The sequence below is a fragment of the Pelophylax lessonae genome (assembly GCF_965119305.1).
Source record: "Pelophylax lessonae genome assembly, chromosome: 2".
Taxonomy (NCBI): Eukaryota; Metazoa; Chordata; class Amphibia; order Anura; family Ranidae; genus Pelophylax; species Pelophylax lessonae.
In genome coordinates, this window is record NC_138769.1 from 169,348,901 (window position 1) to 169,373,892 (window position 24,992).

Consider the following 24,992-nt stretch of genomic DNA (forward strand, 5'->3'; position numbering starts at 1 on the left):
AAAAGATTATTTTTTAACATGCATTATGATTTTTTTTTTCGATTTGAGCTATGTATCCCTGTTTAGCTTATCTTTATGATATATTCTGCCTTTACTTTTCCTTTCAACATACCGTGGATATTCCGTGCCCCAAAAAAAAGGTTTTTGAAGCTCTCCAGCTGGGAATCCTATATACACATAAGTAGAGACATGTGATTAATCATAGTAATTGATTTACCTATAAAAGCATAATAACATAACATGCTGATGCAAACATAAATGCTGCCTTTCATTGATCAACCTATCAAACTCTCCATTATACCTCTATGAATCATGCACTTTAACCAAGGATGTGTGCATAGCTTCAGTGCATCTTAATATCAGATTCTACATCTTGCTTTTTAACTGTATAGATGTCCTTGGTAAACGGTTACATTATAGATTACTTCTTATATTTAAAGTAATCTGCTGTATATTTCTAAACCACATCCTGACACTAAAAGTTCCAAGTAAGCATGTAAGAGAAAAGTGGAAAGCAGTACTTACTAATCTGGTTTGTTGATGCACTGTAAAAAGCATTGACAGTAGTTGGGCTAGTATACCACCTATAAACAAAAAATAATAATTTAGATCAAGCAGCGGTTTTGGGGAATGTTGTCCATCTTCTTACTAAACCCAGAGGCGTAACTAGAACCTTCAGGGCTCTGGTGCAAGATACCATAAAGGGGCCCCCCGGACCCCTGGCCGGAGCCCTTCTCTTGAAGCCTGGGGCTCTTCCTACTGATCCTGGGGACCTCGTTGCGGGCCCTTTATTACGGTACCACAGCTGGACCCTTTCACAAGTTCTGCAGTGGGCCCCCTTCCTGCCATCTTGGGGCCTCCCCACGGTGGTGGAATGTCAGGGCCCGTTTGCAAGTGTGACCTTTGCGATCCCGGAAGTTCACCCACTGGTGTCAGTGGTTTTTATTTTTTGATATTTCAATTGTATTATTTTTTATAATTTTATTTTATTTTTTTACAATGTCACTGACTATGACTCTGTCCATTCAGAAAAAGGAAGGAGCTGGTAAATTACATATTTACCGACCCTTTCCTGGTTCTCTATTGTGACACATCCCCTGCAGCAGCCGGCAGGAGAGGGAAGGGAGCACAGTGGGGGGGTGGGGGGGCAACACAGTAAGGGGAGGGACCAGGTGAGCACAAAGGAGCCCAGAGACAGCAGAACACAAGTGAACTGGATAGGAGGAGTAGTGGGGGTAGCATACAGAGGAACCAATCTCCTCCATTTTCCTCCTGCAGCTGCAGGAGGAAAAAAGGAGGACAGTGATTTCTCTACATGCGCCCCCCGCCGCCCCTCCTATCCAGTTGTACAGGGGAGCCGCACAGGCCCCCTGGAGCATGGGGACCGGTTGCAATTGCAACCCCAGTAGTTATGCCCCTGACTAAACCCAGGACCCTGCATTCACTATATCTGGTCTCCCACAGTACATAGAACATGGAAATGCAATTATTTTAGTAAATATAAACTGCTAAATACCTTTTCTCATCAGCAGTATTGAATCTTCTATCAGTGTCCACCCAAGCACTGGTTAAAGCTTGTAGAAGGAGTTTTCACTCTCCTCTGACTGTCCTATGAGGCTGCATGACTCCTCACCCCCTGTCTGGACAGTGTAGATTGGCCCTGTGCTGAGTACATGCACCCTCCTCCCCCCGCCCCCCCAGAAAAAAAACTCTCTAGCAATTTGCATCAAACTGAGCATGTGCAGAGTGCCTCCAAGGCTCTGTACTATCAGGAGATGAACTGGGGACTGTGGAAAAAATGCAGCGGTCGTGCCATTTAGGATCTGCTTTTTTCCCTCAGCCGGCGCTGCCCACTAGCTCTGTTGTCTTTACAGAGCTGACATTTGAGGAGCAGCACAGTGATGCACGGAGGGCGGGGGCTGGCCCAGTTAACTATTTGGTTGCTAGAACCGCCCTGCATTATAGCAACCAATCAGTTAAGGCGGACATCCCTTTGCTGCACTTCCGATGTCAGCTGCTGTGCCTCCTACTGTGCTGTTCCTCTGATGTCAGCTGATGTGCCCCGTGTAAAGTAGGATAGAAAAGAGAACACTGTTATTTTTAGGATGACGGATGAAGCTGATGTAAAGAGGGAAAGGATCAGAAACTGTAACATGAAGGAGGAGGGGTGATATAAAAGAAGCAGTGCAGGAATGTGAAGGGAGTGATATGAAGGGGGATGGAGTTCTACAAAGGGGGTGAGGACAGAAATGTGAAAGGGACTGGGGACTGTGGTGTGAAGGGGGTTCTAAAAAAGCGGATGAGCACAGGAATGTCGAAGTGCTATAAAGGGAGTGAGGAACGGAATGTTAACGGGGGGCTGGGGACTGAAGTGTGAAGAGGGGTGCTATAAAATGGGTGATGACAGTTATGTGAAGGGGGTGCGATAAAATGGGTGAGGACAGGTTTGTAAAGGGGAATGCAATACAGGGGGTGAGGACAGTTATGTAAAGGGGGTGCTATAAAAGGGGTGAGGACAGTTATGTGAGAGGGGTGCTATAAAGCGGGTGAGTATAGTTATGTGAAGGGGATGCTAAAAAGGGGGTGAGGACTGTTATGTGAAGGGGGTGCTAAAAAAGGGGGTGAGGACAGTTATAGGAAGGGGGTTGCTATAAATTGGGTGAGGACAGTTATGTAAAGAGGGGTACTATAAAGGGGGCGAGGACAGTCATGTAAAGGGGGGGTGCTATAAAGGGGGGTGAGGACAGTTATGTGAAGGGGGTGCTATAAGGGGGGTGAGGACAGGAATGTGACAGGGGCTGGGGACTGCAAAGTGAAGGAGGGGTACTATAAAGGGCGTAAGGACAGGAATGTGAAGGGGGGTGATATAAAAGGGTTGAGGACAGGAATGTGAAGGGGGGTGCTATAAAGGGGGTGAGGACAGGAATGTGAAGGGGGTGCTAAAAAAGGGGGTGAGGACAGGAATGTGAAGGGGGGCTGGGGACTGCAATGTGAAGGAGGGGTACAATAAATAGGGCGTGGACATGATTGTGAAGGGGAGCTGGGGACTGCAATGTGAAGAAAGGGTACTTTAAAGAGGGCAAGGACAGGAATGTGAAGGGGTGCTGGGGACTGCAATGTGAAGGAGGCGTAATTTAAAGAGGGTGGGGACAGGGATGTAAAGGGGGGTGCAAAAAAGGGGGTGAGGATAACAATGTGAAGGGGTGCTGGGGACTGCAATGTGAAGGAGGTGTATTATAAAGGGGAAAGGACAGGAATGTGAAGAGAGTGTGATATGAAGGGGGCTGGGAACTGCAATTTGAAGTAGGGGGTGATGTAAAGGGGGGCTGAGGACTGTAATGTGCAGGGAGGGATGATGGTCAGGGGGACTGAGAACACTGATGTAATAAAAGGATTGTGATGTGAAGAATCTTAGGCTAGGTTCACATTATTGTGTAATGCGTATAGGCGGTCCATTTAATTCAGTGGGCTGTCTTATAAGTAGAAACACAAAAAAAAAGTCCCTGACCCCCCTTTTTTTTTTATTGCGCCGTACCAAGCTGCATGGTACTGTGGCACCATGCAGTGTGACACTAGCAAAAACGCGCCACATTTACCTTTGTGCAGAGGTGCCATTGAGAGTCAAACATATGATTCAGACTTAGAAAATTTTACTGACTGGACCTTCGTGAATTTTAATTCCATACCCCTGCTCTAGAGGGTTTTGATGCAAACCGGTATAAAGAATAATATTTTTTTTTTTTATATTTTGTAAGCCAGCGATCTGTAGCATGAGCTGCTAACTACCATTAAAAATCAATTGATAGTGTTTCTAAAACCTAGCTGTCCCAGAATACCAGACTTGTGAAAAGTCACATGTAATACGAGGCCTCTATTTAGAATAAAGTAGTAATCATGTTGTGAACCAAAAATAGAAATGTAACATATTTAAACCACTTCCATACCCAGGTTCATTCTGGCACTCCTCTCCTACATGTAAAAATCATCATTTTTTTTGCTAGAAAATTACCAGGACCTGCAAACTTTATGTATTTTTTTTAGCACGCGGGGATAGGTGCACTTTACTTTTTTTTTATCCTTTATTTTATTTTTCTATTTTTACACTTTAATTTATTTATTTTTTTATCACGTTTATTTCTATTGCAAGGAATGTAAACATCCCTTGTAATAGGAATAGGGCATGACAGAGTCTCGTTATGGAGATATCTGTGGTCTATAAGATCCCACATCTCTCTTCTAGGCTGGAAAGACTGAGGTAAAAATAAAAAAAACTATCTTGGCCTTTCCAGCTAGTACATGGCAGTGTTTACATCTGCTGCACAGGGCGTGATGTCATAATGTCGCACCCAGGCCTCAGAAGGTCATAAAGACTGCCGGCGAACATCTGGTCCTCAGTATTCTCTCGGGTAAACTTCTGCCACCAGCGGATTCCTTCTTTGGCTCGCCAATCGCACAGGGGAGCTGATAGAAGCTCCAGAGGGTAGTGGGAGGAGGGGTGGCATCCTCTCCTGCCAGTGGTAACAACAATCCAGCAGCTGAACAGCCACTATGATTGTTCTTACAGTGCAGGGAATTCCCGGCAGAAAAGAAAAAATCTGAATAATTAGCGCAGCTGCAGGCATCATTCAGATATCTCCACTTAAAGTCCAGGACGTCATACGATGGGAAGTGGTTAATTTATTGAAGCTTATTCTTTTTCCAGGGTTTATTTTCACCTGGGGTGATCCTGCCAGTAATACACTTTCTCTCTTAGGGTGACAACGCTCACTCATTGTATTGTATCTATAAAGAAGCAGTGTTTTCACACTAGGCTGCTTGCTCTTGACTTGGACTACATAACACCTTACCCTCCCCATCTCTAAAACAAAGGGTTAAGTGATCTGTAGCCTACAAAGGTAACCTGGGCTAAGCAGATAAGGCCATTTTGGATTTCAGTGCAGCGGAGGTGCTGTGTTGTCAGGAAATTAAGAGCACAGTAGATTTCTGGTAGCATCAACGGGTATTTTTTTGCAACTATAAAACAGTTGAAGCCATATATTGCACTTATTGGAAGAAGTGGTCCTATCCCATAAGTGCTACGTTTGCTTTACTAACTCACAGGCTGGGCAGGAAGGATTATTTAAGGTGAATGACTATAAGAGAACATGAAAGCTGTTAGAATCACTACCATTATATTTCAGCTATCACATCTGAATTGGACGTATGAAGGAAAAGTGGAAAATGCCTTAAGATTTACTTAGTGGCATGAAAAACAAAATGAAAAAACAACTGAAAACCAAATAATGTCACTTACTCTTTTTTGGGAATTTCTTTTCTTAGCCAGTGGAAATCAGCTTTTAGTATTTATGTAATAGTATTTAATTGGTTAAGATAATTTCATACATGGGATTGGTCCATATTGTATGAATAAGTCACCTAAAGATGTGAAATTTCCCTATATAAGGAAGGGAGATAACGGTTGAAATCCAGTCAGCGGGAGCAGCATACAGGAGTAAGAAGATTCGTCCCTTGCGCCCGCCCTGTATATGTTTGTCACGGTTTTATTGTGTGGGATGTTATTAATTTTTTGGTGTAGTCTGAGCTTTTGGGCTGGACTATAGTATTTATATATGTTTTAGTAAAGTGGTTAGTTTGGGCTCTGTGGCCAAGCTATACTATGTTATGTTGTCATTCCCACAAAAAATCTTAAAATAATTTTAATAAAAGGCCGTGGCCGTTTTCATCAATGCAAGTGTAGTGTCAATTTATTTAGTAATTTAAATTACTTAATTAATTTATTTAGGTACTTTACCCCTTTTCGAGTTCTGCCTACGGCACCATCACTACCATTATATTTCAGCTATCACATCTGAATTGGATGTATGAAGGAAAAGTGGAAAATGCCTTAAGTTTTACTTAGTGGCATGAAAAACAAAATGAAAAAACAACTGAAAGCCAAATAATGTCACTTACTCTTTTTTGGGAACTTCTTTTCTTAGCCAGTAGAAATCAGCTTGTGATAGAAAGTGCAAAGTTTGGAGGACATTTCCAAAATAGTCTGACTCTGAAAATTTCAGCTGCATGATAAAAAAAAAAAAGTAAAAATGTACTCACAAAGGGGAAAAAAACATTTTTTTTTTTGCCTAATTTTTGTTTTATTATGCTGAAAAGCAAACATTTTCATTCAAAAAGAATAAAACAAATTAATCACAGAGACAACAACACACGTGAATCACATCATATAGCACAAATCACTACTGTTCAGATTTCAGTTACAACGGTATGAGAATTATCCTATACACTAGAATGTCACACTCTGAAAACTAAGGTTAGGCTGTTGGTGGATGCCTCTCTGTGAATAAGAAGGTAATTACCAGGGGCTAGCTATAATAGCCAAGGCCTCCAAGGGGACCAGCCAGGAGAACCATCCAACAAAAACCGGCCTTTAGACATCAGGACAGCAACCCCAGTAAACAAGGGTGCCCCCAGGTGTCAAATCACATGTTGTAAAAGGAGGTGTTCACCTCATATGTGGCAAGTGTTACAGTAATACACGTGGAGGAGCATTATTCATTGAGGGCCCTCTGCTGCGTGTACAGGCGCTGCAGCATAGCCAAGGTGGAGTTCCAGCGGGTGGGCATGTCACAGACGGGGCGGTGTACCGGCAGGTGAAACTCGTGCTGCACTTTGGCCAAACATGCAGTGGCACTGTATGACCGCCTGAAGTGACTGCACACCCTTCTTTCCATCCTTAGCACATCCTGCATTCCCAGGTACGAGTTCAAAAACCGCTGTACCACGAGATTCAGGACATGCGCCAAGCATGGCACATGGGTCAACGTTCCCTGCCGAAGGGCAGCCAGGAGGTTTGACCCATTATCGGTAACCACCATTCCTGGCTGCAGCTGGCGTGGTGTCAACCACCTCTGGGCCTGTGCCTGCAGAGCCCCAAGAATCTCAGGGGCAGTGTGCTGCCTGTCCCCTAGACACACAAGCTGCAGCATTCTGTGACACCTTTTGGCCTGAGACATAGAATAGCCCTTTGAACGTTTACATGGTACCTCATCATATTCAAAGGACCATGCTGCAGAGGAGGGCATAGAGGAGGATGAGGAGGAGGAGCAGGAGGGGGTAGAAGTGATCGATATACCCGGATCAGCGATACCACCAGCTGTTTGCAGACGTGGGGGCAATACTGGCTGCAGCACCGAGCTCTGGCTAAAATCCCTTCCGCTGGCAAGCAGTGACAGAAATGTACCGTCCCTGCCCATGTTTGCTTGACCAGGTGTCCGCCGTCAGGTGTATCTTACGGCTGACTGACTTGGCCAGGGACGACACTACATTGCCTTCCACATGTTGGTATAGGGATGGCAGGGCCTTACGGGCAAAGTAATGCCGACTTGGCACCTGCCACTGTGGAACTGCACATTTTGCAAAGTCGCGGAAGGGAGCAGACTCTACCAGGTTAAATGGTAAGAGTTGCAGAGCCAGTAGTTTTGCCAAACTACTGTTTAGACGTTGGGCATGTGGGTGGCGGGGAGTATACATTTTTTTTCGTTCCAGCATGTTTGGAATCTAAATTTGCCATCTAGATGTTACAGCTGGTGGTGTGCTGGAGGTAGATGCGACATTGCGTGCTATATCATCATCCCTGTCAGTGGAGGCTGCCAACAGGTGATGAGTGACTATAGCAGGGACAGACTGATGTGCAGGTGGAGCACGAGGAGGAGCTCAAGGAGGACTAGGAGGCCGACTGACCGATCTTTGGCCCTTTTGCGGGTTCTTCAAATGGGCCAAGTGGTGGGTTGTCAAATGCCTGGTTAGGCAGCTTGTACCCAAGTGGTTGACATTTTTGCCACGTTTTATTCCCTTATGACAAATCTTGCAGGTCGCAACTGTTCGATCTGCATGAGATGTCTCAAAAAAGGCCCAGCAAGAAGAGGTTTGTATAGTGGCCCGGGAGACAACAGGTGCGGCCTTAGATGGAGTGGGCCGTCTGCTCTCCCCTCTTGCTTGCTCTGCCTCAACCTCAGACCCAACATCAGACTCCATAAAGGACTAAGCATCAGGCGTGGCCCCGGAGACAACAGGTGCAGCCTTAGATGGAGTGGGCCGTCTGCTCTCCCCTCTTGCTTGCTCTGCCTCCTCCTCAACCTCAGACCCAACATCAGACTCCATAAAGGACTGAGCATCAGGCTGGAGTAAATGGCCGACACTGTGGTCAAATAGCTCAGCTGACTTCTCTGCCATGTATGAAGTTGGGTCTAAGGGAGGACTTGAGGTGGACATGGACTCATCTTTATTTGCTCTGCCAATTGCAGAAGACTGACCACTTTTCTCTGCCTGGGTCACTGTAGTTGCTGATGATGACGATGATGAGGGTTTGGTAATATAGTCCACCACCTCCTTTACGTACTGTGGACGTATAGCTTGGCCACTGCGGGAGAACAATTGCAATGGTGGCCTGGCTGAGGACTGACCACCACATCCACCCTTGCCTCTAGACACCCTAGAAGCTGTGCCCCGTTGCACAGCAGGGCCACGTATGCCTTTCCTTGGTCTACCTGACATAGTTGTCACTGAGGCTTTGGCAACTCTGCGTGGTGAAATTCACCTGCAAAACGCACACTGCTATGCGACCCAAAGTTGTCGCTAAATACAGCAGATGTGTGTGACGCAGAGTAGCAAAGCCTTTTGCACAGTAGACTTAACGCTTACAAGAACAGGTGTTAAGTTGTCACTGAGGCTTTGGCAACTCAGCGGGGTGAAATTCCCCTGCAAAACGCACACACTGCTATGCGACCCAAAGTTGTCGCTAAATACAGCAGATGTGTGTGACGCAGAGTAGCAAAGCCTTTTGCACAGTGGACTTAACGCTTACAAGAACAGGCGTTAAGTTGTCACTGAGGCTTTGTCAACTCTGCGTGGTGAAATTCACCTGCAAAACGCACACTACTATGCGACCCAAAGTTGTCGCTAAATACAGCAGATGTGTGTGATGCAGAGTAGCAAAGCCTTTTGCACAGTGGACTTAACGCTTACAAGAACAGGCGTTAAGTTGTCACTGAGGCTTTGGCAAACCATGCGCGGTGAAATTCACCTGCAAAACGCACACTGCTATGCAACCCAAAGTTGTCGCTAAATACAGCAGATGTGTGTATCGCTGCAATGTATTTTGCTGACTAGCAAGCACGTATACCTGCTGTAGATGTATCAGCAGTGCAACGTGCTCACTAGACGGAACCCTGACACTTAAAACTATCCCTACAAAAACTATATTGTTGAATCTAACTATAGTGGTATTAGTACCCTAACTACATTGCATATCCCTTTCCTCACACTAAAAGAACAGCTCCATACAGCAGAAGACAATTTCTAACTGACACTGTCCCTTTAAATTTTTTATTATTTTTTTTCTAACTCAAACAAACAGCACAATCGCTGTATTTCTAACTACACTGACTGTCTGTAAGCTGAATGCTCTTCTGCTGATATGGAGCTTTAGAAGCACTCAGCTATGCAGCAAACGTTGTGTAACAAAGCAGGAGTAACACAAATGCTTCCACTCTCTTCCACGGCCTCTGTATTACAGTGCTAGAGGTTAGGCGGGGCTATGTTATATACTGGGGGGCGTATTCACTCCTGATTGGCCTCTGGTCCCCGTAGTCACTCCAATCACATTCCTAGCAGACTCTTGCCCCCTCATTGGCTTTTGCTGACGTTTCTGGGCCAATCACTGGCTTTTAAAGCCCACTTCCTGTCCCTTTGCATTTTGGACGGTTCTGGTGACTGAATACCGAACTTTTACCGCAAAAAGTTCGGAATTCAGCCGAATTTCGAACACCCAATGTTCGGGTCGAACCGATGGTCGACCCAAACCATTCGATCATCCCTAATCACCGCCATTAGTAATATAAAAAATTAAATAAATTTAAATTCCAGTATTTATACCATAGTTTGTAGATGCTATAACTTTCATGCAAACCAATCAATATACACTTATTGGGATTTTTTTTTTTTACCAAAGACATGTAGCAGAATACACTTTAGCCAAAATTTATGAAAAAATTCGATTTCTAAAAAAAATCTTATTGGATATAATGGCAGAAATTAAAAAATATCGGTTCTTTTTCAAAATGTTGTTTTTTTTTTTTTTTCGGTGCCTATTAGCCAAAAATGGCCTGAAGGGAGTAAAACCTTCTGGAGCTGAAGTGGGTAATAATCCAGATACAAATGTATCCTAATGTAAAATCAGATACCGTATATACTCGACCCGAGTATATAAGCCGAGGCACCTAATTTTACCACAAAAAACTGGGAAAACATATTGACTCGAGTATAAGCCTAGGGTGGGAAATGCAGCAGCTACTGGACCCAACTGGACCACCACGAGACCCAAAACAGGTGCTTCGGGCATGGTGCAGGGGCTGCGGACATGGTACAGGAGATGCAGGGCTGTGGGAATGGTTCAGGCATGATACAGGCATGGCACAGGAGATGGTACAGGCATGGCACAGGAGATGGTACAGGCATGGCACAGGAGATGGTACAGGCATTGCACAGGAGATGGTACAGGCATTGCACAGGAGATGGTACAGAGGCATGGCACAGGAGATGCAGTGCTGCTGGCATTCTGCAGGAGAATCTCCTTTACCATACCCGTAGCACTGCATCTCCTGAGGAGATACAGGGGCTGCGGAAGAGTCTCCCTTACCTTTCCGACTTACATTTAAAAATGGCACCAACACATCAACGCGCATGCGCTCTCTGCCTGGGGAATAGCTGATGTATGGGCTTTCCTGAGCGGCGGCGCATGTGCACTGACCGGGAAAACGGTAAGTAAGACCGTGACTCGAGTATAAGCCGAGGGGGGCTTTTTCAGCATAAAAAAACATGCTGAAAAAGTCGACTTATACTCGAGTATATGCGATAAGACTTTATCAGAGTCAATGGGTTTGAGAGGCCAGAAACCACCCTCTTCATCAAGTTCTAAACATGGGAAACACAGCTTCTGAAGAATGGTATGCTTCTACAATTGCATATGTATGGCAAATGCCATAGACTTTTTGTTTTTTAATTCTGTCCAATATAATTGTTTCTCAATTTTAAGTCCAATGAAGGATGGATCTTCTGGCCCCCTAAACATGTTGGCTGTGTGATAAATTCTTTTATCAAATCTAAATTCACAAAGACATGATCAAGGCTCAACCAACCTTTAAATAAATAAATAAGAAAAAATTAAAAATAAAGAAAATAGACTACTGCTTGTATATTCTACAAAGTTTAAACTAGATATATGTAGATATAGATCAGGGGCGTAACTACAGGGGTTGCAGGGGTTGCAATTGCAACTGGGCCCCATGCTCCAGGGGGCCCGTATGACTCCCCTGTACACCTGGATAGGAGGGGCAGCAGAGCAACATGTAGAGAAATCACTGTCCTCCTTTTGGAGGAGATTGGTTCCACTGTATGCTGCCCCCGCCACTCCTCCTATCTAGTTCACTTGTGTTCTGCTGTCTCTGGGCCCCTGTGTGCTCCCCTGGTCCCCCCCCCCCCACACACACACTGTGCTCCCTTCCCTCTCCTGCCGGCTGCTGCAGGGAATGTGTCACAATAGAGAACAAGGATGGGGTCGGTAAATATGAAATTTACCAGCTCCTTCCTTTTCTGAATGGACAGAGTCATAGTCAGTGACATTGTAAAAAAATAAATAAAATGATAAAAAATAATACAATTAAATTACCAAAAAATAAAAACTACTGACACCAGTGGGTGAACTTCCAGGATCACAAAGGTCACACTTGCGACTGGGCCCTGGCATTCCACCACCGTGGGGAGGCCCCAAGATGGCAGGAAGGGGGCCACTGCAAAACTTGTGAAAGGGTCCCACTGAAGGACCATAGAAAAGGGCCCCGCAACGAGAGTAAAGAGCCCAGGATGAGTGGGAAGAGCCCCAGGCTTGAAGGGAAGGGCCCCGGGGGGCCCTTCATGGTTTCTTGCACCGGGGCCCTGAAGGTTCTAGTTACGCCTCTGATATAGATGAATATATAGAGATAGATACGCAGCAGTCTCTTTCTCTAATTGTTTTACTTGCTTGATATTTATTTGGAGATTGGTTAAGCCATAATCAGGTCTTTGTGTGTTTAGAATTGGTAATTGAGGTTCCTGGGACCTTAAAACAACAATTTTTTTTTTTTTTTCGGAATAAATAATTTTATCCAATTTTACATTTGAATAATGGTATATCTGGATAATTACACCGAAACGCATAAGCCCTGTACTATTTTGTACTACACCTGGAATAATAAACTCATTTATTGCAGAAGATTGAGCTGCTGGCTTTCTTTCACCTATATGTTTGCTTGGGTTCTAGGGGACACTACAAGCCAGTGCACTGACAGTAAGTATTTTCTACTTTAAATGGATAAATATCACTATTTCTGTGCTTATATATCAAGAACAGAATGTATTTTGCATGAGCATTTTAAATAACAGGAATAGTAGGTTATTTTAAAAAAAGCTTTAAGCAATCTGGAAATATGAGCAAGAAAGTCCAAGACATAGCAAGATAATGCATCTATTCAGTTTCTTATGGCAGTGTAGTCAGTTCAATCTTGAATAAAAATTTGCAAAAATACAGTACCTGATCATAGCCAGCATTTTGTTTTATGTGCAAAAATATATTTTATTGGCAAAAAGTAATATATCACATAAATTCTCTGGCTTTTTGTAGACTAACTGAGCACCTGATTTATCTGTGAACCTTCTGCTTATGTTAGGTGTTATTTATTTTGTATTCTCTAAAGGTGTAGTGTTCTACTCATTTATTAGAGATGGTTTATTGGCTCAGTGCTGAGCTAGGATTTTCTTCAGCTTTACTCTAGATAATAAATAGAAGGGATGTTTTAAAATAAGAGAGTTAGTGATCAGAGAATGCGAGTCATCCTTTTATCCTTGACATATGTAAAGGACAAATAGAGGTTGGGTGATACATGTTAGAAAGTAGAGGAATAATTATTAAAAGGTGTTTTTCAAGATCATGTAGTTTTTACTTAAACACAGTAAATATTAAAAAAAAATTGCAAAAATGCAACCCTAATCCATATAAAAAGGTGTTCTGGGCATCCCAACCAACTCAACAGCAGATGACAGGGCATCTTGAAAGACTAGGAACCTGATTCCACACAGTAGTCAGAATTTTTTCACATTTGTCCTAAAGCTACATGTTACAGATTTGGGCAGTTGCCTATTTATTCCGTTTGTATGCTCAGAAGAAAAAAAAAAATCAGAGGACTACAGATGGTTTGAAGTTAAAGCAAAGGCTTTCAGCATAAAATGTTAAACCAGCTTTAATCAAAGTTAGGCATAAATAGCCTATGGGTAGGTTGATTTAGTATTCAATATTACATATTAAAAAAATACATGTCTTAAAAGCTTTTAATAAATAGAAATTTGGCCACATGCCAGGATGTGCTTACTAATTTTATTACAATACAATGGGGGAGTGTTGGGGCCACAAACTAAGGCTTGGTTTATACTACTGTGATTAGCTTTTTATGCAACTTTCAATGCGATTGTGTAGTACGACTTTGATGCAACTTTGGATGTGGTTAGCATATTCTATGGAGCCAAAGCAGCACAGGAACCCTTTCCAAAATTGTACCACACAGAGTCGCATTGATGTGAATGGGCACCATTAAAAATAATGTGATTATTGTCCATTGTTATGCAGAGGAAGATAGTTCTGTAAATGATTCTACACAGCAATATTGTGAAACTGTGAAAACATTCTAGTGTGCTTTTATTCACAGAACCATCTCCCTCTGGTAAAATTTTACAATTTATTTTCATTACTGAGCTCAGGGTAGAACATTTTTTCACACTGATACATTGTATACTTTAAATTTCCTGGCCAGTGTAGATTTCCCCTCATTGTTCTTTTGTAAATTACTAAAATACTGGCTGCCTACACCAGGTGATAGATAACAACTGTGTGTGTTTTTAGTGAATTGACTTTAATGATTTAGCTAAAAAAAAATTTGAAGTTTTTACCTCACATTTGCCTCGTTTCCACTGAGAGGAACGGTTCAGGTCGGTACAGTTTGGAAGATTTAGAATGGTCCAGTCTATTCAGGTGAGCGTTTCCACTGCAAGTCGGGCCACCAGGGACCATGTGGGGTTTACACCAAATGAGGTGTTTGTTTTGCTCTTTCATTTGACGTGAGCATTGAAGATTTTCTGTCCGCCAATCAGTGGAGTCTATCGTGTGACGCCAGTAGCTCCGCCCTAATCGTACCGTACCATTTCCTATGGCCCTACATCTGAAGCAGGACCAGGAATGGTGCGGTTTGGTTCGGTTGTATGGGCCACTTTCATAATGGAAACACTCAAATTAGCGTACCGAACCGAACTGACCCGAACCGATCCGCTCAGTGGAAACGAGGCATTTTTTAACAATTGTGTGGTATTCACCTCACATTTGATATTTTATTTTGATGAATTGACTCTCTCATGCAATATTTTTTATTATATTATATTATGCAATATATGAATACAGTATAACTCCAGGCAAAAAATAAAATAAAAAATTGCCCAGCTAAAGAAAAAAAATAAGGAAAATCAGCTTCAACCCACTTTTCAAGGTGACAGAGACGTACACCTCTTGGGGGTTTGACATCAAGTCAAAGTCTGAGCTTACCGTACTACTGTACTAAACTGTTCTTATTCTTTATGTGTGCCAATAGTTGTGCCATTGATCTCAATGGTAAAGTCATGGGGAGGAGTTTGGGGAGGAGGAAATATTACAAGCTCAATTTTAAAAAGATTGAGTTTGAGGAAGTGGTGTGACATCCATATTATGTAGCTCAGTAAGTTTGTGATACATGAGGAGATTAACCACTTTACCTCCGCTCACATGGAGGCTACTGCGGCACTTTGCCACGATCCCGTCCAGCGACGTAGACCTACGTCGCTGGACTCCTCCCCCTGTAGGCGGCGCTCGCGCGCCGCCGGAGGCGCGCTCCCGCTGTTTTCATTCACAGCGGGAGTCGGGCCAGGGGAGGAGCAGCGGCGATCGCCGCTGCTCTTACCCGATCGGCGGGGATCGAGTCTGGAGATCCGCCCGCTGTGTGTAAACATCCATAGTGACAGGGAGTGACAGATCGGAGTGTTCAGCATAGCTGGACATCCGATCTGTCCCTGTCTCACAAAGTCACCTCCCCCCCCCACACGTCAGTAAGCACCAGGCATACATTAACCCCTCCCTCTCCAATAAAATTAACCCCTTCACTGCCAGTGTAATTTTACAGTAACAGTGCATATTTATAGCACTGATTACTGTAGTAATGTCACTGGTACCCCCAAAAGTGTCAAAAATGTCAGTCAAGGGTCCGATCTGTCCGCCGCAATGTCGCAGTCCCGCAAAAAAAATCGCAGATCACCGCCATTACACGTTAAAAAAAAAAACACCAAAAATGACAGAAATCTTTCCCGTAGTTAGTAAACGCAATAACTTTTGCGCAAACCAATCAAAATACGCTTATCATGATTTTTTTTACCAAACATAGGTAGCAGAAAACAAATTGGCCAAAAATTTAAAAAAAATTTGATTTTTACATTTTTTTGGGGGGGAATTTCATATAAAAAAATGTGAAAAATATTGTTATTTTTTCAAAATAAACGCTTTTTTTTTGTTTATAGCGCAAAAAGTAAAAATTGCACTGGTGATCAAATACCACCAAAAGAAAGCTCTGTTTGTGGGAAAAAAAGGACGTAAATTTAGTTTGTGTACGGCGTCGCACGACCGCGCAATTGTCAGTTAAAGTCGCACAGCGCCGAATCGCAAAAAGTGGCCTGGACGGAAGACAGCAAAATCCTCCGGTGGTAAAGTGGTTAAGGATTGAGAACAGCGGGAGCCCAAGGACCGAGCCTTGGGGTACCCCAACAAAAAGAGGAAGCGAAGCGGAGGAGATTGTGTTGTATGTGACACTGAAAATGTGCTCAGATAGGTAAGAGGAGAACAAGGAAAGAGCAGAATTATGGAGGCCAAGGGACTGGAGTTTATTGAGGAGGGGAGGATGGTCAACTGTGTGAAAGGCAGCAGAAAGTTCAAAGAGTATGAGTATGGATTACTGACCATTGGTTTTAGCAGTTAGTAGGTCATTTGTGAATTTTAGTAAAGCAGTTTCAGTGGGAAAAGCGGGACTGTAGGGGATCGAGAAGTTTGTTGTCAGTGAGATAGCAACTCATACGGTTGTGGACAAAGAGTTCAAGAAGCTTGGAGGCAAACAGGAGCAGGGAAATGGGTCTTAAGTTTTTCAAACAGGTGAGGTCCAGTTAGGGTTTTTTAAGTATGGGGGTAACCAGTGCATGTTTGAGCGGGGAGGGACAGAAGTCGGAGAACAGGGAGAGGTTTAAGATGTGGGTTAGCGAGTTTAGGATAGAGCAGAAAGGTGGTTGCAGTAATTGTGATGGGACAGGGTCCAGGAGGTGAGGTGGGCCGTGGAAATGAGTTTGGCAACTTCCTCAGTGGTAACAGGGTTGAAGAAGGAAGTATTGAGTGTGGTGTTGGACCTGGTGTGTTGGTTGGGGGAGGAAACTGAACGCTTGATATCTCATTACAAATTGTGTTAAATTGCATAGAATGCATTAAGATAAAAAAAAACCTCCTGCCTTTAAAACTCCTTTAAGTGACATGACAGTTGGTTTTATTAACCTGACCGTGATCGTGCAATATATTTCTAAATGACGTGAAAGCAAGTACTGCAAATTATTGTAAAAAATAACTTAAAGGTCCAGCAGCTAGTAAGAAACATATCGCCCCTTTGTGGTTTAGGGAAAATCAGAAAAAAGTTGAACACTCATGAAGCTACAGAACACTTTAAAATAATAATATTATTGATAACAATATTAATAATACTATGAGCATATCAGATATATGCATGTAAAGACTTACTGTTTTAATCTCTTCATTTATGTATGTCTCATTCATCAAGAATCCAGGATATCCCACCTTTGCCATAACTGCTTTTGCCTGTTGAGAATTGAGATCAGCTATAAGAATGTGTGACCAATATTGTTACAGAAAAATGTTGAGAGCATGTATGACTATTAAAGGGTAACTCCACTGTCGTGGGGGGAGAAAAAATCAATAAATAAAGAAAAAACAATATAGCGTATACAATTGCGACACAAGTCATATTGTAATTGAATGTTACTAAAAAATACCGTTCCTTTTCAATCTGCAGCCCCTGTAATGTTTTAAAAATGCAATGCAATATGGCTACCTGGAGTTGTTCTGTACACAGAATGTGTACTGACCACACCCCAGAAACATAATTTCTTGATTGGCTCACCGATTTTCCCAGAAGTCTGCACTAAGATACAAGTCAGATTTCTGGCATCTCCTGCAACAAAAATGTCATTTTTGGTGAGATACTCCCAATAGGTACACGTCTAAAGGGATGCAGGCCCAGCAGATCTCCTCATTAGCGCCTGCACAGCTGATTGAAAATTATGAAACCACTCCCATTAGACCCACTCAGCACAGAGGCACAGATAAACAAACAATGATATCTTCAGAATAACAAAAGGTAGGAATCTGCAACAAAGTTTGTTATAATCCTTGCAATGTACATAGATCATAGGGAATGTTTTTTTCTCAATAAATGTGGAGTTACGCTTTAAAGCACCTACAAATATTTGTTGTTCTTTAACCACTTGCCGACCGCTCACTCGAGCTCTACTGCGGCAAAGTGTTTAGTTCCCGTTCAGCGACGTAGACCTACGTCGCTGGACTCCTCCCCTTGTGGGCGGCGCACGTGTGCTGCCGGAGGCTCGCTCCTGCTGTATTCAGTCACAGCGGGAGTCGGGGCAGGGGAGGAGCGTCAGTGATCACCGCCGCTCTTCCCCGATCGTCTGGGAATCGAGTTTGGAGATCCGCCTGCTTTTGTTGTCACTCAGTCTTCTCCCCCCACACACGTTAGTAAGCACCAGGCATACATTAACCCCTCCCTCTCCAATAAAACACCTTCCCTGCCAGTGTCATTTTTACAGTAACAGTGCATATTTATAGCACTGATTACTGTAGTAATGTCACTGGTACCCCCAAAAGTGTCAAAAATGTCAGTCAAGGGTCCGATCTGTCCGCCGCAAAAAAAATCGCAGATCGCCACCATTAACTCGTTAAAAAAAAAAACACCAAAAATGTGTTAAATGAAATATTTCCCTTAGTTAGTAAACGCAATAACTTTTGCGCAAACCAATCAAAATACGCTTATTGTGATTTTTTTTTACCAAACATAGGTAGCAGAAAACAAATTGGCCAAAAATGTAAACAAAATTTTGATTTTTACATTTTTTGGGGGGGGAATTTCATATAAAAAAATGTGAAAAATATTGTTATTTTTTCAAAATTTCCACAGACAGGGAAAATGGGCCCTGTCCCCCCATCATAGGGTTTGATTGACAGAAGCGAAAGCCAATGGCTTTATCTGCTATCTATCTGCCCAATGAGGAGGGACAGACCCAGGAGAGCTGCTGCTCTCATGCACACCTCTTGATCAAGATCAGGCTCAGGTAAGCATAAGAGGAGGCTGAGGGGAACTTTAAAGCTGACATTTAATATGTTGCAAATCTTAGTTCCTCTTTTTCACATTTATCCACATGCTAATGAAATAAAAAAATTAAACAAAAACATGCTCTATATTTGACCCAGTTAAATCATCAATAGGTCTCTGCACTTCTTATTCAATGCAGGCAGATATGCACTGGTGGAAAGGGTCATCAGGGTGCTGTACACAGCTTCCTATGCATAGCTTCCTGTACATAGCTTCTTGTACACAGCTTCCTATACACAGCTTCCTGTATATAGCTTCCTGTACACAGCTTCCTGTACATAGCTTCCTGTACACAGCTTCCTGTACATAGCTTCCTGTACATAGCTTCCTGTACATAGCTTCCTGTACACAGCTTCCTATAGATAGCTTCCTGTACACAGCTTCCTGTACATAGCTTCCTGTACACAGCTTCCTGTACATAGCTTCCTGTAAATAGCTTCCTGTACACAGCTTCCTGTACACAGCTTCCCGTACACAGCTTTCTGTACATAGCTTCCTGTACACAGCTTCCTGTATATAGCTTCCTGTACACAGCTTCCTGTACACAACTTCCTGTACATAGCTTCCTGTACACAGCTTCCTGTACATAGCTTCCTGTACACAGCTTCCTGTACAAAGCTTCCTGTACATAGCTTCCTGTACACAGCTTCCTGTACATAGCTTCCTGTACATAGCTTCCTGTACACAGCTTCCTGTACATAGCTTCATGTACACAGCTTCCTGTACACAGCTTCCTGTACATAGCTTCCTGTACACAGCTTCCTGTACATAGCTTCCTGTACATAGCTTCCCGTACACAGCTTCCCGTACACAGCTTCCTGTACACAGCTTCATGTACATAGCTTCCTGTACATAGCATCCTGTACACAGCTTCCTGTACACAGCTTCCTGTACACAGCTTCATGTACATAGCTTCTTGTACACAGCTTCCTGTGCATAGCTTCCTGTACATAGCTTCCTGCATATAGCTTCCTGTACATAGCTTCCTGTACATAGCTTCCTGTACACAGCTTCCTGTACATAGCTTCCTGTACACAGCTTCCTGTATATAGCTTCCTGTACACAGCTTCCTGTAGAAAGCTTCCTGTACATAGCTTCCTGTACACAGCTTCCTGTACATAGCTTCCTGTACATAGCTTCCTGTACACAGCTTCCTGTACATAGCTTCCTGTACACAGCTTCCTGTACATAGCTTCATGTACACAGCTTCCTGTACACAGCTTCCTGTACATAGCTTCCTGTACACAGCTTCCTGTACATAGCTTCCTGTACATAGCTTCCCGTACACAGCTTCCCGTACACAGCTTCCTGTACACAGCTTCATGTACATAGCTTCCTGTACATAGCATCCTGTACACAGCTTCCTGTACACAGCTTCATGTACATAGCTTCTTGTACACAGCTTCCTGTGCATAGCTTCCTGTACATAGCTTTCTGTACATAACTTCCTGTACACAGCTTCCTGTACATACCTTCCTGTACATAGCTTCCTGTACACAGCTTCCTGTACACAGCTTCCTGTACATAGCTTCCTGTACGCAGCTTCTTGTACAAAGCTTCCTGTACATAGCTTCCTGTACACAGCCTTCTGTACACAGCTTCCTGTAAACAGCTTCCTGTACAGCTTCCTGTACACAGCTTCCCGTACATGGCTTCCCGTACACAGCTTCCTGTACATAGTTTCCTGTACATAGCTTCTTGTACACAGCTTCCTGTACACAGCTTCCTGTACATAGTTACCTGTACATAGCTTCTTGTACACAGCTTCCTGTACATAGCTTCTTGTACACAGCTTCCTGTAGACAGCTTCCCGTACACGGCTTCCTGTACATAGCTTCCTGTACATAGCTTCCTGTACATAGCTTCTTGTACACAGCTTCCTGTACATAGCTTCTTGTACACAGCTTCCTGTAGACAGCTTCCCGTACACGGCTTCCTGTACATAGCTTCCTGTACATAGCTTCCTGTACACAGCTTCCCGTACATGGCTTCCTGTACATAACTTCCTGTACATAGCTTCCTGTACATAGTTTCCTGTACATAGTTTCCTGTACACAGCTTCCTGTACACAGCTTCCTGTACACATAACTAGAGATCTTATTCAAGCAGTGCTGGCTCTTGGGAGTGAGTTATGCCTTGATGGGTGGATGTAGGCTTGGAGGAGTGGGAGTTTTTAGGCAGGCTGTATTTTGTGAAAGACTGCCCTGGGAAATGCCCCCATTTGTTGCTGGAGCCACAGTGTCCGAAAGCCTGAAATCCACCTTATAAAAGGGGTGGCCCAGGGACAGTTTAGCTGCAGGGAAAGAGCTAGATGATGCTGGACATTCTCCTGCTAGGAAATGAGACTGGCTCTATTTGCTTGCTGCAGCTTCTAATATACACTGTGAGAAGTTCACAGTGTGCAGTGAAATCAGAGAAATTTCAGTAAGTAGAGGAACCTGTAGAACTATGAATGCTTGAAGGTAACACCGGAGTTCAGCTTTAATCTAAGTCAACAGGCATAGTCTTCATAATGTTAATGACTCTATAATATTAGTATCATTATATCCTTTAATCACTTCTAACTTCAGCTGCCTCCTTCTTTTTTGGAGTAAAATAATTCTCTAACAAAGTGGTCTTATTCTTTTTGTTTTATTGAGCCCTAAATTTATATTGTGTTCCAGGATGACTATTAACTAATGATGGGGCTGGGATTTAAGCTATCACTTGGGTTAAAGTGTAAAATACAGAGCTCACTCAAATTAACATGGAAACATAGCAGTGACTTTGGAGCGATGGAAATATGTATTACATTTTACACAATATTAAAACAAGGGCATGTTGTATTCTGTATCATACAATATAAATAATAAATGTAGGGATCTTCTTTTAATCAGTGCCTACGCATAAGACCCACTGGTAATTAAAGTACAAATCTGTTTAGTTCTTTGCTCTGGCTATACAGGAATTAATGTTTCCATGATCCACTTTAACATGTGCTGACGCACCATTATCCCTATGACTGCTGGAGGCTTCCTATTCCACTGAACCTGCTTTTTATGTGATAACAATAAGTGCAAGCGCATTGGCTTTACACTTACAGTAAATTACAAGTTATATGGCCTGTAACCTATAATATTAATGTGTGTGCACTTTACTGTACTTCCCTTCCAATATTCTTCTGCTTAATGCAGCATACTACTGTGCTTTTTGGACAATAAAACATTATAGTCTGCCACTGATACAATAAATGAATACAAACTGAATAAACAATAAAGCCTAAATGTAAAGTAGTAAAAAATATGTGGAAAAAAACTGACCGCTTAGCTAGATTAATTTAATATATTTTATTACTATCTTTATTTTTAAAGCAAATATATGATGAGGCATTGCATATTTACAGAAGATTAAATGTATTTCTACTGTACTGCTCAACTTTATTCCACAGTGTTTTGTGGCCGACACCATATTAACCACTTAAGCCCCGGAAGATTTTACCCCCTTCCTGACCAGGGGGTATTTTGCGATTCGGCACTGCGTGACTTTAACGGACAATTGTGCGGTCGTGCGACGCTGTACCTAAACAAATTTGATGTCCTTTTTTTCCCACAAACAGAGCTTTCTTTTGGTGGTATTTGATCACCTGTGCAATTTTTTGATCATGCGCTATAATCAAAAAAAGAGCGACAATTTTGCAAAAATAACAATATTTTTCACATTTTTTATATGAAATGCCCCAAAAAAAATGTAAAAATCAAATTTTTTTTAAATTTTTGGCCAATTTGTTTTCTGCTACATATGTTTGGTAAAAAAAATCACAATAAGCGTATTTTGATTGGTTTGCGCAAAAGTTATTGCGTTTACTAACTAAGGGAAAGATTTTTGTCATTTTTGTTGTTTTTTTTTTTAATGAGTAATGGCGGCGATCTGCGTTTTTTTTGCGGTACTGCGACATTGCGGCGGACAGATTGGACCCTTGACTGACATTTTTGACACTTTTGGGGGTACCAGTGACATTACTACAGTAATCAGTGCTATACATATGCACTGTTACTGTAAAAATGACACTGGCAGGGAAGGGGTTAACTTTATTGGAGATGCAGTGACTATGTGTGTCCCTAGGGGCGTGCTTCTTACTGTGTAGGGATGTGGCTGTGTGTGTAACAGCACAGATCAACGGTCCTACATAACAGGACCGTTAGATCAGTGCTTTTACACAGGGAAGAATGACAGGTGGCTTTGTTTACATTAGCCGCCTGCCTTTCTCCCTTCACAGCGGACGATCGCGAGTGACCGGCGGACATCGGGTCCACCGGTCACACACATGTCCGTGAATGAGCCGAGGTGGGAGCGCGCCACCGCCGGCGCGCGCCCGCCCGCCCGCCCGCTATTGGCTCCCAGGCTATTGACGTATATATACGTCACTTTGCCTGGCCATGGCTGACCGTCGCAGTAAATGGTCGTGCGGCGGTCGGCAACCGGTTAATGGAGGAGCAAGCTATACAAATTCCTAGAACAGTAGCTAAGTGGTTAGCACATCCACCTAGCAGCTAGCAGGGTCATCAGTTTAAATACCAACAACAGCACTCTCTGCATGGAGTTTGCATGTTCTCCCTGTGCCCGCATGGGTTTCCTCCCACCCTCCAAAGACATGGCTAGTATCTTAAAAATTGGCCCTTCTACAGTATGTGTATACATGAATGTGAGTTAGGGGCCTTAGATTGCAAGCCCCTTGAGGGCAGGGGCTGATGTGAATGTACAATATATATATATATATATATATATATATATACATATATGTGTGTGTGTGTGTATACTGTGTATATATATATATATATATACATATATATATATATATATATATATATATATATATATAAAGATGTATGTATATAAAGAGATATATATATATGCATATGTATATAGCGCAGTGTAAATCGATAGTGCTATATACAGTAAGTACTTGTAATAAATAAATATTCCCCCTGATGACACCATCATTGTAAACCAGTAACCACATGCTGAGAGTGGGTGGGGAATGCCATTTATGAGCTCCTACACCGATAAGGCTATAGGAAGAGAGTATGCCCAGGCACTGATTTGGATTTATATTATTTACTAGTTGCTTTGTAACATTAAACTGAGCTAATGAATCCTTGTTAGACAGCCAAACTTTAGATTTTATTCCATTCCTGCCCAGCACTGGCATCCCCTACAGTGTATGTCCCACTGGCTCTTGGTCATTAGTACGGACTGAAAGCTGTCTTTGGCAGCTCAGTCACTGTACTGGGAGTGTACACTGAGTGCAAACTCTCAGCATAGAAAGCTCTGTGGAGGCAAATGTGTGGTGTGTGGGCATAAAACCTTACCCTCTGTGCTGCTGTACATATGCAGGATGTGGGCGGCGACATGTTAAGTATAGGTTGTATTTAAACCTGAACTCCAGCCAAACAGCTACATACTGTACATCTATGGTAACTATTTTACCTGCCAAAAGGTTTGCAACTGTATTCAGCCAGTCTTCGGAAACCAGACATCTCTGACTGGTAGCACATGTAGCACCCTACAAGTAGGTGCTAGGTAAATGCATAGTGGGCCTTGTCTGCCTAACAGCAGGGCCATGTTTCTTTTTTCTAGGTAGGTTGTCATGGTTTCCAAGTGTGTCTCCTGAGAGAGGAGTCTCCCCACTGGCTCTAATAGAGGCTTCTGATAGGGCAGTGGAGGAAACCCAATCAGGGGACACATCCAAGCTTGTAACTACCCCAGAAGGCAGATTATGCTGCAAGGGATTCTGGGAGTGGGTATAAGTTTGGGGGAAGCGCGTGACACGGTGTCTTTGGTGGGAGCAGAGTCCCAGAAGGGAGAGAACGGCTGTCTCTCCTCCTGTCTGAGGAAGCTGATGTCTCCGGGCGTCGCCTGAGAATCCAGAGAATGCTGAGTTGAGCTGAGGGGATCTGATGTGCCGAGAACCAGCGGAGAGCGAGAGGGGTCCAGTCCCAGGAAAGCCTACACAGGTCGTGAGTACTGAGGATTGCCCCTGGGGGTATGCCTGAAGAGTTAGAGGAGACCGCTCCGGAGAAGGTTCTGGGATCCAGTGTCAGCTAGCTGTAAAGGGGGTACCTAGGTTGAGGAGCCTGAAGTAGCAGAGGGGGTACATAGTCAGTGGACCCTGAAGAGCTAAAAGTGTAAAGGGGGCGCCTGTGGTTTGGGCCCTGAATTGTACAGAGTACCAGTTGAGAGTTACAGTAATTCACAGCAAGTCACCTCCAGCCAGTGCCAGGCTGGAGAGAGTGGTCAGAGTCTTTGCATTGCAGCAGTGTCAGTAGTTCTATGCTCCACAGTCCTGAGTCTTCTGGATCTAGAGTCGAGGATTCAGCACTTCTGTCAAGTTACAGTGTGTTCCAAGCGTCAGTGAGC

General features: G+C 43.2%; 1 protein-coding gene across 1 annotated transcript in view; it reads right to left on the minus strand.

Annotated features, from left to right (window-relative positions):
- The window catches only part of PHEX (phosphate regulating endopeptidase X-linked), a 309,157-nt gene that overhangs the window by 37,588 nt on the left and 246,577 nt on the right, over positions 1-24,992 (minus strand). Inside the window, exons 13-16 of the mRNA XM_082245817.1 lie at positions 16,934-17,011; positions 5,953-6,056; positions 526-584; positions 113-167 (exon numbers count right to left, since the gene is read on the minus strand). Of these exons, the coding sequence (XP_082101943.1) occupies positions 113-167; positions 526-584; positions 5,953-6,056; positions 16,934-17,011 (296 nt within the window). The remainder of the gene's footprint in view (positions 1-112; positions 168-525; positions 585-5,952; positions 6,057-16,933; positions 17,012-24,992) is intronic.